The 16,033-nt window shown below is 38.0% G+C and overlaps 1 protein-coding gene across 1 annotated transcript in view; it reads left to right on the plus strand.

Annotated features, from left to right (window-relative positions):
• STK4 (serine/threonine kinase 4) overlaps positions 1–16,033 on the plus strand; it is a 94,149-nt gene that overhangs the window by 15,092 nt on the left and 63,024 nt on the right. The window contains exons 5-6 of the mRNA XM_007464783.1: positions 10,196–10,360; positions 14,028–14,195. Of these exons, the coding sequence (XP_007464845.1) occupies positions 10,196–10,360; positions 14,028–14,195 (333 nt within the window). The remainder of the gene's footprint in view (positions 1–10,195; positions 10,361–14,027; positions 14,196–16,033) is intronic.

Raw genomic sequence — 16,033 nt, forward strand, 5'->3', positions numbered from 1 at the left:
TGCTCTCGTGGTAGTGCATTTTCTAGTAAGGCAACAAAAAGCAAATTAATGGTAACCAGAGAATAAATACCAGATAGAACTGCTGTGAAGACAGGGAGTGACAATAAAGTGATAGTGGGTGCTTGGTGGGCTACTTGCGAGGAGATGGTTGAGAAACATTTAATTGTCACTCGGGGAGGCGACATTTAAAGTAAAACGTGAATGACAAGAAGGAGCCATGAGTTCTAAAAGAACATTCTAGGTAGAATGAATTTGGCATGTTTGAGTGCTGGAGAGAAGGCCACTACATGACTAGAGAGGAATAGGTAAGGGGGAAGCTGTAGGAGGTGAGGTGAGGCAGGGGGGCAGGGCTAGATTATGTTGTGTATTATTGGTGGTGATAATGAGTCTGATTTTTTTCCATGTACAATAGGAAACAGTTGCTGGGTTCTAAGCAAGTGAGTGAGCCATCTGATATAAAAGATAACTTCTATAAACAACAAGGTCCTACTGGGTTGGCCAAAAAGTTAGGTGGGGTGTTTTTATTTTTTTAATTTAATTTATTTTTTATACAGCAGGTTCTTATTAGTCATCTATTTTATACATATTAGTGTATACATGTCAGTCCCAATCTCCCCATTCATCACACCACCACCACTTTCCCCCCTTGGTGTCCATACATTTGTCCTCTACATCTGTGTATCTATTTCTGCCCTGCAGACTGGTTTATCTGTACCATTTTTCTAGGTTCCACATATATGCGTTAGTATACGATATTTGTTTTTCTCTTTCTGACTTACTTCACTCTGTATGACAGTCTCTAGATCCATCCACGTCTCAACAAATGACCCAGTTTCGTTCCTTTTTATGGCTGAGTAATATTCCATTGTATATACGTGCCACATCTTCTTTATCCATTCGTCTGTCAATGGGCATTTAGGTTGCTTCCATGACCTGGCTATTGTAAATAGTGCTGCAATGAACATTGGGGTGCATGTGTCTTTTTGAATTATGGTTTTCTCTGGGTATATGCCCAGTAGTGGGATTGCTGGGTCATATGGTAATTCTATTTTTAGTTTTTTAAGGAACCTCCATACTGTTCTCCATAGTGGTTGTATCAGTTTACATTCCCACAAACAGTGCGAGAGGGTTCCCTTTTCTCCACACCCTCTCCAGCATTTGCTGTTTGTAGATTTTCTGATGATGCCCATTCTAACTGGTGTGAGGTGATACCTCATTGTAGTTTTGATTTGCATTTCTCTAATAATGAGTGATGTTGAGCAGCTTTTCATGTGCTTCTTGGCCATCTGTATGTCTTCTTTGTAGAAATGTCTATTTAGGTCTTCTGCCCATTTTTGGATTGGTTTTTTTTGTGTGTGTGTGGTATGCGGGCCTCTCACTGTTGTGGCCTCTCCCGTTGCGGAGCACAGGCTCCAGACGCACAGGCTCAGCAGCCATGGCTCATAGGCCCAGCCGCTCTGCAGTATGTGGGATCTTTCCGAACTGGGGCACGAACCCATTTTCCCTGCATCGGCAGGTGGACTCTCAACCACTGTGCCACCAGGGAAGCCCTGTTCATTTTTTTAATATTGAGCTGCATGAGCTGTTTATATATTTTGGAGATTAATCCTTTGTCCATTGATTCGTTTGAAAATATCTTCTCCCATTCTGAGGGTTCTCTTTTGGTCTTGTTTATGGTTTCCTTTGCTGTGCAAAAGCTTCTAAGTTTCATTAGGTCCCATTTGTTTATTTTTGTTTTTATTTGCATTACTCTAGGAGGTGGAGCAAAAAAGATCTTGCTGTGATTTATGTCAGAGAGTGTTCTTCCTATGTTTTCCTCTAAGAGTTTTATAGTATCTGGTCTTACATTTAGGTCTCTAATCCATTTTGAGTTTATTTTTGTGTATGGTGTTAGGGAGTGTTCTAATTTCATTCTTTTACATGTAGCTGTCCAGTTGTCCCAGCACCACTTATTGAAGAGACTCTCTTGTCTCCATTGTATATCCTTGCCTCCTTTGTCATAGATTAATTGACCATAGGTGCATAGGTTTATCTCTGGGCTTTCTATCGTGTTCCATTAATCTATATTTCTGTTTTGGTGCTAGTACCATATTGTCTTGATTACTGTAGCTTTGTAGTATAATCTGAAGTCAGGGACTCTGATTCCTCCAGCTCTGTTTTTTTCCCTCAAGACTGCTTTGGCTATTTGGGGTCTTTTGTGTCTCCATATAGATATTAAGATTTTTTGTTCTAGTTCTGTAAAAAATGCCATTGGTAATTTGATAGGGATTGCATTGAATCTGTAAATTGCTTTGGGTAGTATAGTCATTTTCACAATATTGATTCTTCCAATCCAAGAACATGGTATATCTCTCCATCTGTTTGTATCATCTTTAATTTCTTCCATCAGTGTCTTATAGTTTTCTGCATACAGGTCTTTTGTCTCCCTAGGTAGGTTTATTCCTAGGTATTTCATTCTTTTAGTTGCAGTGGTAAATGGGAGTGTTTCCTTAACTTCTCTTTCAGATTTTTCATCATTAGTGTATAGGAATGAAAGAGATTTCTGTGCATTAATTTTGTATCCTGCACCTTTACCACATGCATTGATTAGCTCTAGTAGTTTTCTGGCAGCATCTTTAGGATTCTCTATGTATAGTATCATGTCATCTGCAAACAGAGACAGTTTTACTTCTTCTTTTCCAATTTGTATTCCTCTTGTTTCTTTTTCTTCTCTGATTGCCATGCTAGGACTTCCAAAACTATGTTGAGTAATAGTGGCAAGAGTGGACATCCTTGTCTTGTTCCTGATCTTAGAGGAAATGCTTTCAGTTTTTCACCATTGAGAATGATGTTTGCTTTAGGTTTGTCATATATGGCCTTTATTATGTTGAGGTGGGTCCCCTCTATGCCCACTTTCTAGAGAGTTTTTATCATAAATGGGTGCTGAATTTTGTCAAAAGCTTTTTCTGCATCTATTGAGATGATCATATGGTTTTTATTCTTCAGTTTGTTAATATGGTGTATCACATTGATTGATTTGCATATATTGAAGAATCCTGGCATCCCTGGGATAAATTCCACTTGATCATGGTGTATGATCCTTTTAATGTGTCGTGGATTCTGTTTGCTAGTATTCTGTTGAGGATTTTTGCATCTATGTTCATCAGTGATATTGGTCTGTAATTTTCTTTTTTTGTAGTATCTTTATCTGGCTTGGGTATTAGGGGGATGGTGGACTCATAGAATGAGTTTGGGAGTGTTCCTTCCTTTGCAATTTTTTGGAAGAGTTTGAGAAGGATGGGTGTTAGCTCTTCTCTAAATGTTTGATAGAATTCACCTGTGAAGCCATCTGGTCCTGGACTTTTGTTTGTTGTAAGATTTTTAATCACAGTTTCAATTTCATTACTTGTGATTTGTCTGTTCATATTTTCTATTTCTTCCTGGTTCAGTCTTGGAAGTTTATAACTTTCTAAGAATTTGTCCATTTCTTCCAGGTTGTCCATTTATTGGCATAGAGTTGCTTGTAGTTGTCTCTTAGGGTGCTTTGTATTTCTGTGGTGTCTGCTGTAACTTCTCCTTTTTCATTTCTAATTTTACTGGTTTGAGTCCTCTCCCTCTTTTTCTTGATGAGTCCGGCTAATGGTTTATCAATTTTGTTTTATCTTCTCAAAGAACCAGCTTTTAGTTTTATTGATCTCTGCTATTGTTTTCTTTGTTTCTATTTCATTTATTTCTGCTCTGATCTTTATGATTTCTTTCCTTCTGCTAACTTTGGGTTTTGTTTGTTCTTTTTTCTCTAGTTCCTTTAGGTGTAACGTTAGATTGTTTATTTGAGACTTTTCTTGCTTCTTGAGGTAGGCTTGTATTGCTGTAAACTTCCCTTTTAGAACTAACTGCTTTTGCTGCATCCCATAGGTTTTGGATCATCGTGTTGTCGTTGTCATTTGTCTCTAGGTATTTTTTGATTTCCTCTTTGATTTCTTCAGGGATCTCTTGGTTATTTAGTAAAGTATAGTTTAGCCTCCACGTGTTTTTGTTTTTTACTTTTTTTTTCTGTGTAATTGATTTCTAATCTCATAGTGTTGTCATCAGAAAAGATGCTTGATATGATTTCAGTTTTCTTAATTTACTGAGGTTTGATTAGTGCCCTAAGATGTGATCTCTCCTGGAGAATGTTCCATGTGCATTTGAGAAGAAAGTGTAATCTGCTGTTTTTGGATGGAATGTCCTATAAATATCAATTAAATCGATCTGGTCTATTTTGTCACTTAAAGCTTGTGTTTCCTTGTTAATTTTCTGTTTGGATGATCTGTCCGTTGGTGTAAGTGAGGTGTTGAAGTCAGCCACTATTATTGTGTTACTGTTGATTTCCCCTTTTATAGCTGTTAGCAGTTTCCTTATTTATTGAGGTGCTCCTATGTTGGGTGCATATATAGTTGTTATATCTTCTTTTTGGATTGATCCCTTGATCCCTTGTCTCTTGTAACATTCTTTATTTTAAAGTCTATGTTATCTGATATGAGTATTGCTACTCCAGCTTTCTTTTGATTTGCATTTGCATGGAATATCTTTTTCCATCCCCTCACCTTCATTCTGTATGTGTCCCTAGGTCTGAAGTGGGTCTCTTGTAGACAGCATATATATGGGTCTTGTTTTTGTATCCATTCAGTGAGCCTGTGTCTTTTGGTTGGAGCATTTAATCCATTCACGTTTAAGGTAATTATTGATATGTATGTTCCTATTAACCATTTTCTTAATTGTTATGGTTTTGTTTTTGTAGGTCCTTTTCTTCTCTTGTGTTTCCCACTTAGAGAAGTTCCTTTAGCATTTTTTGTAGAGCTGGTTTGGTGGTGCTGAATTCTCTTAGCTTTTGCTTGTCCGTAAAGCTTTTGATTTCTCCATCAAATCTGAATGAGATCCTTGCTGGGTAGAGTAATCTTTGTTGTAGGTTCCTCCCTTTCCTCACTTTAAATATATCATGCCACTCCCTTCTGGCTTGTAGAGTTTCTGCTGGGAAATCAGCTGTTAACCTTATGGGAGTTCCCCTATATGTTATTTGTCATTTTTCCCTTGTTGCTTTCAGTAATTTTTCTTTGTCTTTAATTTTTGTCAGTTTGATTACTATGTGTCTTGGTGTGTTTCTCCTTGGGTTTATCCTGCCTGGGACTCTCTGTGCTTCCTGGACTTGGGTGGCTATTTCCTTTCCCATGTTAGGGAAGTTTTCGACTATAATCTCTTCAGATATTTTCTCGGGTCCTTTCTCTCTCTCTTCTCCTTCTGGGACCGCTATAATGTGAATGTTGTTGCATTCGATGTTGTCCCAGAAGTCTTAAGAGTCTGTCTTCATTTCTTTCCATTCTTTTTTCTTTATTCTGTTCCACGGCAGTGAATTCCACCATTCTGACTTCCAGGTCACTTAACCATTCTTGTGTGTCAGTTATTCTGCTATTGATTCCTTCTAGTGTATTTTTCATTTCAGTTATTGTATTGTTCATGTTTGTTTATTTGTTCTTTAATTCTTCTAGGTCTTTCTTAAACATTTCTTGCATCTTCTCGATCTTTGCCTCTATTATTTTTCCGAGGTCCTGGATCATCTTCACTATCATTATTCTGAATTCTTTTTCTGGAAGGTTGGCTATCTCCTCTTCATTTAGTTGTTTTTCTGGGGGTTTATCCTGTCCCTTCATCTGGTACATAGCCCTCTGCCTTTTCATCTTGTCTCTCTTTCTGTGAATGTGGTTTTTGTTCCACAGGCTGCAGGGTTGTAGTTCTTCTTGCTTCTGCTGTCTGCCCTCTGGTGGATGAGGCTATCTAAGAGGCTTGTGCAAGTTTCGTGATGGGAGGGACTGGTGGTGGCTAGAGCTGGCTGCTGCTCTGGTGGGCAGAGCTCAGTAAAACTTTAATCTGCTTGTCTGCTGATGGGTGGGGCTGGCTTCCCTCCCTGTTGCTTGTTTGGCCTGAGGCGACCCAATACTGGAGCCTACCCGGCTCTTTGGTGGAGCTGATGGCGGGCTCTGGGAGGGCTCATGCCAAGGAGTACTCCCCAGAACTTCTGCTGCTAGTGTCCCTGTCCTCATGGTGTGACACAGCCAACCCCCCCCACCTCTGCAGGAGACCCTCCATCACTAGCAGGTAGGTCTGGTTCAGTCTCCTATGGGGTCACTGCTCCTTCCTCTGGGTCCTGCTGTGCACACTACTTTGTGTGTGTCCTTCAAGGGTGGAGTCTGTTTTTCCCCCAGTCCTGCCAAAGTTCTGCAATGAAATCCCACTAGCCTTCAAAGTCTGCCTCTCTCGGAATTCCTCCTCTCGTTGCCAGACCCCCAGGTTGGGAAGCCAGACGTGGGGCTCAGAACCTTCACTCCAGTGGGTGGACTTCTGTGGTATAAGTGTTCTCCAATTTGTGAGTCACCCACCCAGCAGTTATGGGATTTGATTTTCTTGTGATTGTGCCCCTCCTACCATCTCATTGCGGCTTCTCCTTTGTCTTTGGATGTGGGGTATCTTTTTTGTTGAGTTCCAGTGTCTTCCTGTCAGTGATTGTTCAGCAGTTAGTTTTGAGTCTGGTGCTCTCGCAGGAGGGAGTGAGTGCACGTCCTTCTACTCCGCCATCTTGAAACAATCTCCTCAGCTGGGTTTTTCCATAAGATGTTATGGAAAAACCTGAATGAACTTTTTGGCCACCCAATATATTTGATATCCTGTGATTAAACCATAATGGAAAAGAATATGAAGAAGAATGTATGGATATGTATAACTAAATCACTTTGCTGTACAGCAGAAATTAACATTGTAAATCAACTATACGCCAATAAATTTATTAAAATATAAAATAAAAATATAACTATAAAAAAAATAAAAAGATAACTTTCATGTGGACTGTGAACGAATACGAGTAGAAGCAGGGACTTCCTTAGCCTTTAGTTTTTTGTTTTGTTTTAATAAGAAAAATGGGAATAATAGTACCTATTTTAAGTATATGCAGAATTTTGAAAATTAATTTTTGTGAAAATACTTTGTAAATTGTGAGGTGCTCTACAAATTATAAGGTGGGAGTGTTTTAAAACTCAGTTTTAACTTGGATTATCCATACTACTATATCCTTTTCTTAATTTACATTATTCAGAGTTAGCATGTTTGTCTAATTAAACAGCACGTTCCTTAGCTAGGAGTAATATCCTAACGTAAGACATATGTTAAGAAGTCCCAAAGCTTCAATAGTTAATTTATTGAATTAAAAATTGGGTTCCAAGGTTTCTTATATGCAGCATTAAGTTATTTTGTTTCAGGTATTTTAAAACAATCCAAAATTAATTTTAATGATGCTTTTGATGTTTTTTGATGTTTTAATATTAGTTTATTACATTCATTGTAATTTTTAACTATTAAGTGCTAATCTTTAACTATTACATCTTATTTTGCGAAATGTTTTAACTCTGCACTGTCCAGCCTGATAGCTAGCCCCTGTGGTTATCGATGACTTGAAATGTGGTTAGTCTGAATTGAAATGTACTGTAATATAAAATACCAGATTTTGAAGTATTATTACCAAAAAAAGAACATAGAAAATCTTTAACTTTTTGGTATATTGGAATGATAATATTTTTGGATAAATATGGTTAAGTAAAATATACAATGAAAATTAATTTTGTTTGTTTCATTTTCTTTTTAAAGTGTGGCTACTAGAAAATTAAAAGTTATATTTGTGGCTCACGTTATATTTCTGTTGGGCAGTGCTGCCTTAACTGATTAACTCAGCTGGTTAGAATAAAGAGTTAGTAAGTCATGAACTTTGTTCTTTGGCCACAGAAGGTACCCCAAACTCTTGCTTGCCACTGTGCCAATAGCGTTTGCTTGGATTTTAATGAAACCTCTGTCATTTATTAGCTCTGTGACCTTTGGCACAAATTACTTGTCTGTGCTTCACCTTCATTATCTATAAAACGGTGAAGATAATAATAGTACCTACCTCATTCGACTTTTTAATTTTTAATTTTTATTTATTTATTTATTTTTGGCTGTGTTGGGTCTTCATTGCTGCACGTGGGCTTTCTCTAGTTGCAGCGAGCGGGGGCTACTCTTCGTTGTGGTGCACAGGCTTCTCATTGCAGTGGCTTCTCTCATTGTGGAGCACGGACTCTAGGCCCACGGGCTTCAGTAGTTGTGGCATGTGGGCTCAGTAGTTGTGGCTCACGGGCTCTAGAGCACAGGCTCAGTAATTGTGGCACACGAGCTTAGTTGCTCCGCGGCATGTGGGATCTTCCCAGACCAGGGATCGAACCCGTGTCCCGTGCATTGGCAGGCGGATTCTCAACCACTGTGCCACCGGGGAAGCCCCTCATTCAATTTTTATAAGGATTAAGTGAGATTATAAAAGTAGTGTGTAGCATAGATGAAATGCTTAATATTTTTTAGTTATTTTTAATATTAGCATAGTGCCTGCCTCATAATAGATGCTTATTAAATATTTGGTGACTGGGCTTCCCTGGTGGCTCAGTGGTTGAGAGTCTGCCTGCCGATACAGGGGACACGGGTTCGTGCCCCGGTCTGGGAAGATCCCACATGCCGCGGAGCGGCTGGGCCCGTGAGCCATGGCCGCTGAGCCTGCGCATCCGGAGCCTGTGCTCCACAACGGGAGAGGCCACAACAGTGAGAGGGCCGCATACAGAAAAAAAAAAAGAAATTGGTGATTGATTGATTGATTCTGTAATAGTTATTAAACAACATGGATTCTTACATGCCTTACTATATCATTTGATTTTCATGACGATCTTGAAGAAAGGTGATTTGCCTATTTTATAGATGGAGCAACTGAGACTAAGAGACATTAGATAACTTGCTGAAGTCACACAACTAGAAAGTAGAGCCAAGAGTAAAAACTAGGTGTTTCTAGTTCCCAATTGCATATTTTTTGCACCACAGCATATTCCCTTCTAAATATGAGTTGTTTGTCAGAAGGGGACTGATTGAGAGTCTGTTGATTGAGTTTGTTTAGGACTGGGGTTGGATCAGCACAAAGTCAGCATTGCACCGATCAGATATTCTGTTAGTCTCCCGCATTCTTGCTTACGTTTACTCATCATCATTCAGCAAATATTTTTTCAGGACCTACGGTGTGCTAGGTGGCTTTGTTGGTGCTAGGGATTCAATAGTAAGCAAATCAAAGACATTTTAAAATGGAGCTTATGTTTCTAATAGGGAAGATGTCACACAAATAGGTATACAGATAATGTATAGTATGTCAGGTGGTGATAATGCTGCAATGACCAATAAGTAGGATAAGGGGATAGAGAATGGTCTAGGAATGGACAGAGCTAGCAAAGGCCTCTCTAATTTTCTGATGAGGTGACATTTGGGCAGAGACAGTGAAGTAAGGGACCAAGTCATCCAGAAATCTAGTTGAAGGGCACTGCAGGCCGAGGGAACAGATAAAAAGGCCCAGAAGTGGTAGTGTGTTTAGAGTGTTCAAGGAATAGCAGGGTAGCCTATGTGGCTGAAACAGGATGAGCAAGGTAGAAGGTGATAGAAGATGAAGGTAGCTGGGAGCCAGATAAGGTAAGACCTTGGTGAGGACTGGCTTTAATTTTGAGTGACTTAGAAAGCCACTGGACAATTTTGAGCAGATATGCCTTGTATTTTAAACGGTTCATTATGGCTGCTGTGTGGAAAATACAATGTAAAGGGTCAAGGGCAGAAGCAACGAGACCAGTTAGGAGATTATTAGAATAGTTCTGGCAGGGCATTATGGTGGCTTGGATCTGGGTGATTACAGAGGATATAGTTGCATATATTTTGAAGATAGAGAAGAGCCAAGGATGACCTCAAGGTTTTTGGCCAGAACAACTGGAAGAATGAAATTGCCTTTTACTGAGAGAGAGACCATGGGAAGAGTAGAGTAGGTGAGTGGGTGGTAAAGAAACGGATAGGGTGGTGGTAAAAATAAAGAATTTGATTTTGACATGTTATGCTTATGATGCTTGTTAGGTATTCATTTGGAGGTGTTGTGTGGGCAAATATATATATCTGATATTTGGGGAGAGATCTGGGCTGGAAATATAACTTTGGGAGTGGTCAGCATAGAGATGGCTGTCAAATGCTGTTCACACGTTGAATAAGATTGTATATTCTAGGAAAGGAGTTTGGGTCTTATTTATTTTTTTCCTTTTTCAAATGTGCTGATGTAAACTAATAGCATTTTAACTTCTCATTCTTTTTTCAGTTAACAGAAGATGAAATAGCTACAATATTACAGTCAACACTTAAGGGACTGGAATACCTTCATTTTATGAGAAAAATACACCGAGATATCAAGGCAGGAAATATTTTGCTAAATACAGAAGGTCATGCCAAACTTGCAGATTTTGGGGTAGCAGGTCAGCTTACAGTAAGTAAAAATGTTACTTGTATAGGTAACTTTCAGGTCTTTCTTGAGAAGGAGTTCCTTTTATTTATTTACTTAAAAATATAATATTTGATATAATTGAATTGTAAAAAATTTAAAAATGTACCAATAGGTTACAAAGGAGCTGGTAGGTTATTTTAGATCCTTTCCTGGACTTCAGGTCCCATAGTTTAACTTTGTTTAGCTTTGATAAAGATAAAAACAAAACCAGGAAATAATGGAGTAGAAGTTAAAATTCTATTGAGCTACATCATCATGTTTATAAAAGGAAGAAGAATTAAATCTAAATGGCTTTCCTTGAATAAGACAGAATGTCACCTCATTCAGCCTCCAGGTAGCAGTTGGCTTTACTGAAAACACTCTCCTCATTTGGTTCCAAAATACAGACTCTTGATTTTCCTCCTACCTCAGTAGTGCATGGCAATGAAATAAACCTTGTTTTAAAACAGGAAGTCTAAAATTATCTGATTTTGTAAAATCAGATAATATGTGTGAAATATGTGTAGAAAAATAGAAGGAGTTCTGGACAGATATATACTAAAATTTGCAACAATGTTATCTGTCATTTTTCTTGGGTAGTAGAAAAATATATACATATATAGTTTGTTTGTTTAGAGCTGGTAATATATACAGGTTTTATTTTTAAAAATTTTAAATCTGCCTGGAACATGTTAGAGAGTTTCATAGGTATTGCAACAGCACAAAAATTGCTTTGATATTTAAAAAAAAAACTCAGGAACTTATTCCATACTGTGATTTGTGGGCCCTTCCAAAGATTTTGTTGTTAGCACATAAGTAAACAGTACTAAACAGTATTATCTAAATTACAATCTTAATAAGGAAACCAAACTGAAAAAAAAATCTCCTGGTGCTGTGTAAAAGATACTACAATTTAAAATATCAATTGCATTTAGTAACTGAGACTTTTTTCACAGAAATAGAAAATAGCAATCTTAAAATTCATATGGAACCACAAAAGGCCCCAAATAGCCAAAGCAGTCCTGAGAAAGGAGAACAAAGCTGGAGGTTTCACGCTTCTTGATTGCAAACTCTATTACAAAGCTAAAGTAATCAAAACAGTATGGTATTGGCATAAAAATAGACACATAGACCAATGGAACAGAATTGAGAGCCCAGAAATAAACTCATGTTTATATGGTCAACTAATATTTGACAACGGAGCCAAGAATGCTCAGTGGGAAAAGATGGTCTCTCCAATAAATGATCTTGGGAAAACTAGATATTCATATGCAAAAGCATGAAACTGGACCCCTTTCTTACACCATCCACAAAAATTAACTCAAAATGGATTAAAAACCTAAATATGAGGCCTGAAACCCAAAAACTCCTAGAAGAAAACATAGGGAAAATGCTCCTTGGCATTGGTCTTGGCAGTGATTTTTTGGATATGACAGTAAAAGGACAAACAGTGGGACGTCATTGAGATTTTGGTTGGGATTGAATTGAATTGTGTTCAGGTTGTGTTGAATTGTAAATCAATTTGGAAAATATTGCCATCTTCATGATGTTATGCTTTAAAAGTCCTTTTCTGCTTCAACATTGTATAGCTATTCATCTATACTTTAGTACTTTTTGGATTTTGTTCTTTGTTATTTAAATTTTCATGCTATTTGAACTTACTTTGGTGAAAGCATAAGGTAGGAATTTAAGTGTAGAATCTTACAAATGAATAGACAGTTGCCCAGTGCTTTTTTCCCCCGTAATCTATCCTTTGCTTGCTGATTTAAAAATGATGTTTTAATCATATCTTCAAATTATACATTTATATACATATAGGGGTGTGTGTGTGTGTTTGTATACCATAATCTGTTTCTGGACTTAATATTTTCCATTGCTATGCTACTATACTAATATAACTTTGTAATACAGATCTAGTTAGGTTAGTATCTACTTATTACTCTTAATGTTCAAAAAACGTTTAGTTATCCAGATATCCATTTCTAATTGGAAATAAACCTTGACAACAACATTGACTGTCACCACTTGAATGGTGCAAATTTGAAGTTTCAGAGCAAAGGAAATGACTTAAGCAGTAAGTTAGTTCCTCTGTTAAATTTTTACATAGGACTGACAAAGTGAGATCAATTTAAAAATATTACCTGTTGTTTGCTCCTGACTGGCATAACCTAACTTAAGTGATAGACATTTTAGGAGGAACATGGATGATGATGATGGGAAGTCCTGTTGTCTATTTAGTTCTGTTTAAAATCCTTCTCTTCCTAAAACACAGGAATTCTAGAAAGGTTCTCTTTCATTAGGGCCATGCTATTCTGGGAAAGTATGCAAGTAGTTATTTGCCCATGTGTACTATATTCATATATTATTTAAGCCCCAAAGTAAGTATATATATACAGTATAATATTATATAAAAATAGATATATATTATAAAAAAGAAAATCATATATGTATACACATATTTTCTCTTTCTTAAATTTTCTCTTTTTAAAATTTCCTGATTGCACATGTAATACACACTCACATAATCCAGCTGAGTGTTAACAAAAGTATACGGGATGGAAAGTAAGTCTTTCGTAATTCTGTCTTCTAGTTAATACTTTGTTAATACTTTGTTAATACTTTGGTGTATATTACTTGGAGATTTTCTTTTCTATCCATGTAACAACAATGTTTATTATTATTGGTTGTTGTTTTATTGTTGTTTTGATCATTGTTTTTCTTTTACAAAGACAAGGCTGTATTATATATAATTTTGAACATAAGTTTTTTGCTTCACAATGTGTCTTGTACATTTTTTCCATGTCAGAAAAGTGTATCTAGGTCTTTTTTTTTCATTGTATGGATATGTATTATATTTAACTTACTTCCTTTAGTTGGTTATTTGTGTTTTCCTTTTTTTCTTTTTCCCCCCCTTCTATTACAAATATTTCTACAGTACTTGTGCATATATCTTGGGGTACTTACATATAGGACACATTTCTAGAAATAGATTTGAATCAAAGGATATGGACATATAAAGTTAATAAATATCACCAAGTTGCATACTAAAACATTGTATCAGTTTATGCTCCTATAACATTGTATTTTAGTGCCTGTATTTTAATCTATGCTATTATCAGCAATAGTTATTAGTAATCAATCTCATTTTAGTGTTTCATTAATTGATTGATTTTTTAAAATTAATTAATTAATTAATTTTTGGCTGTGTTGGGTCTTCGTTTCTGTGCAAGGGCTTTCTCTAGTTGTGGCAAGTGGGGGCCACTCTTTATCGTGGTGCGCGGGCCTCTCACTATCGCGGCCTCTCTTGCTGCGGAGCACAGGCTCCAGACACGCAGGCTCAGTAGTTGTGGCTCACAGGCCTAGTTGCTCTGCGGCATGTGGGATCTTCCCAGACCAGGGCTCAAACCCGTGTCCCTGCATTAGCAGGCAGATTCTCAACCACCGCGCCACCAGGGAAGCTCGATTGATTATTTTTTGTGTTTTAATAATTGATTGAGAATCTTTTATGTTTCTGTGTCATTTGAATTTCTTTTGTGACTTGCTTGATCAATCATGCTTGAGTATGGTTTGTGTATGTATTTCAAGTCTAAGACATTTCTTATTGCTGGAAGGGACTCTTTTTCTCAACAGTTTTATTGCTTAGTGTTGATCTCTCTCCTTTCTATTTTAGGATACCATGGCCAAGCGAAATACAGTGATAGGAACACCATTTTGGATGGCTCCAGAAGTGATTCAGGAAATTGGGTACAACTGTGTGGCAGACATCTGGTCGTTGGGAATAACAGCCATAGAAATGGCTGAAGGAAAGCCCCCATATGCTGATATCCATCCTATGAGGGTAAGGAAATGGACAGAAAACCAGTGGGGTGGTTAGTTACCGCTGATCATTAGAAACTTAGTTAAATGACTTACTTGGTTGGGTACCAAACAATAAATGAATTAATTGTAAATAATTGATAAATGTCAGTCTAGACTCCAGATGATGATACACTTCCACTAGTTTGTAGTCACTAATGAAATCAAGTGTAATCCACCCCTCTCCATTCTAGAGGTTGTGTATTAATAGCCCTCTGGTAGGACGTGGGCCAGGAAATGCGTGGTTGACTTGTACAGTGTATATGTTTTTAATAGTTCAGGTACTCACATTTTAACAACACTAACTGGAGCTGAGCAGCAGTCCTCTCCTTTATACGGGGCATGGTCTTTCCACTTTATCAGTCTCCACAATTCCCTATTCGCCAAGTATCACTTACTGCAGTGTTTTCTCTAATGTTTTTTATAGTAGTATTAAGAGGAAAGTAGACTATTTTTTTAAACTCATGTCACTGACACCCAGTCTGATTCATTTGTTGTCTTTTTCCTGCCTGGCCCTTATAGGTATTTACATGTATAAGTTCTGGAGGCTCTGTACTCTCCAACTTCCATCCACTTTTAGAGTATGAAGGGCCCGTAGGTTCAGTCTCCACTGAAACTCCTTCAGTGTAGCTACGCTAAGCAGTTTCCAGGCTTTCCCCACCCCTAGAACCCCTCATGATAGCACTGTTACAAGCCTTTGACCCTACCTTCTTCAGCGGCTCCGTAGTCTTCTCCATACCACCCAACTCAGCCCTTCCTCTCTTCTGATTAAGGAGTCCTTCTGTTAATAGACTTAACAGTTATTTATTTATTAAAATGTATTTTATTTATTTATTTATTTTTGGCTTCGTTGGGTCTTTGTTGCTGCGCACGGGCTTTCTCTAGTTGCAGTGAGTGGGGGCTACTCTTTGTTGCGGTGCTCAGGCTTCTCATTGCAGTGGCTTCTCTTGTTGCGGAGCACAGGCTCTAGGCACGTGGGCTTCAGTAGTTGTGGCACATGGGCTTAGTTGCTCCATGGCATATGGGCTCTTCCCGGACCAGGGCTTGAACCCGTGTCCCCTGCATTGGTAGGCGGATTCTTAACCACGGCGCCACCAGGGAAGCCCCCAGTTTTTAAAAAAGTATTCATGTGCCCAAAGATAAGCTCCTGTCTTTTTGGGGGGGCAGAAGTGGAGAAGGGTGGGAAGATTTACTCGTTATATTTTTAGATTTAAAGAATATAATTTAAGCTGATTATTTCAAAGAGTTTTATGGGGTTTTTTGTTTTTTAAAAATTAATTAATTAATTAATTAATTTTTGGCTGTGTTGGGTCTTCGTTTCTGTGCGAGGGCTTTCTCTAGTTGCAGCGAGCGGGGGCTACTCTTCATCGCGGTGTGCGGGCCTCTCACTATCGCGGCCTCTCTTGTTGTTGGAACACAGGTTCCAGACGCGCAGGCTCAGTAGTTGTGGCTCATGGGCCTAGTTGCTCTGTGGCATGTGGGATCCTCCCAGACCAGGGCTCGAACCTGTGTCCCCTGCATTGGCAGGCAAACTGTCAACCACTGCACTACCAGGGAAGCCCCAAGAGTTTTATGTTTTTAAAAAACTGTACCTCTTTTATTGGAAACTCAATAAATAATACAGACATACCTCATTTCATTGTGCTTCACTCTATTGAGTTTTTGACAAATTGAAGGTTTGTGGCAACCCTGTGTTAAGAAAGTATCAGTGCCATTTTTCTTTTTCTTTTTTTTTAAAGACTATTTTTTAAAATTAATTAATTTATTTGTTTGGCTGAGTTGGGTCTTAGTTGCGGCATGTGAGCTCTTCGTTGCAGCGTG

The sequence above is a fragment of the Lipotes vexillifer genome, unplaced genomic scaffold (assembly GCF_000442215.2).
Source record: "Lipotes vexillifer unplaced genomic scaffold, Lipotes_vexillifer_v1.1 scaffold53, whole genome shotgun sequence".
Taxonomy (NCBI): domain Eukaryota; kingdom Metazoa; phylum Chordata; class Mammalia; order Artiodactyla; family Lipotidae; genus Lipotes; species Lipotes vexillifer.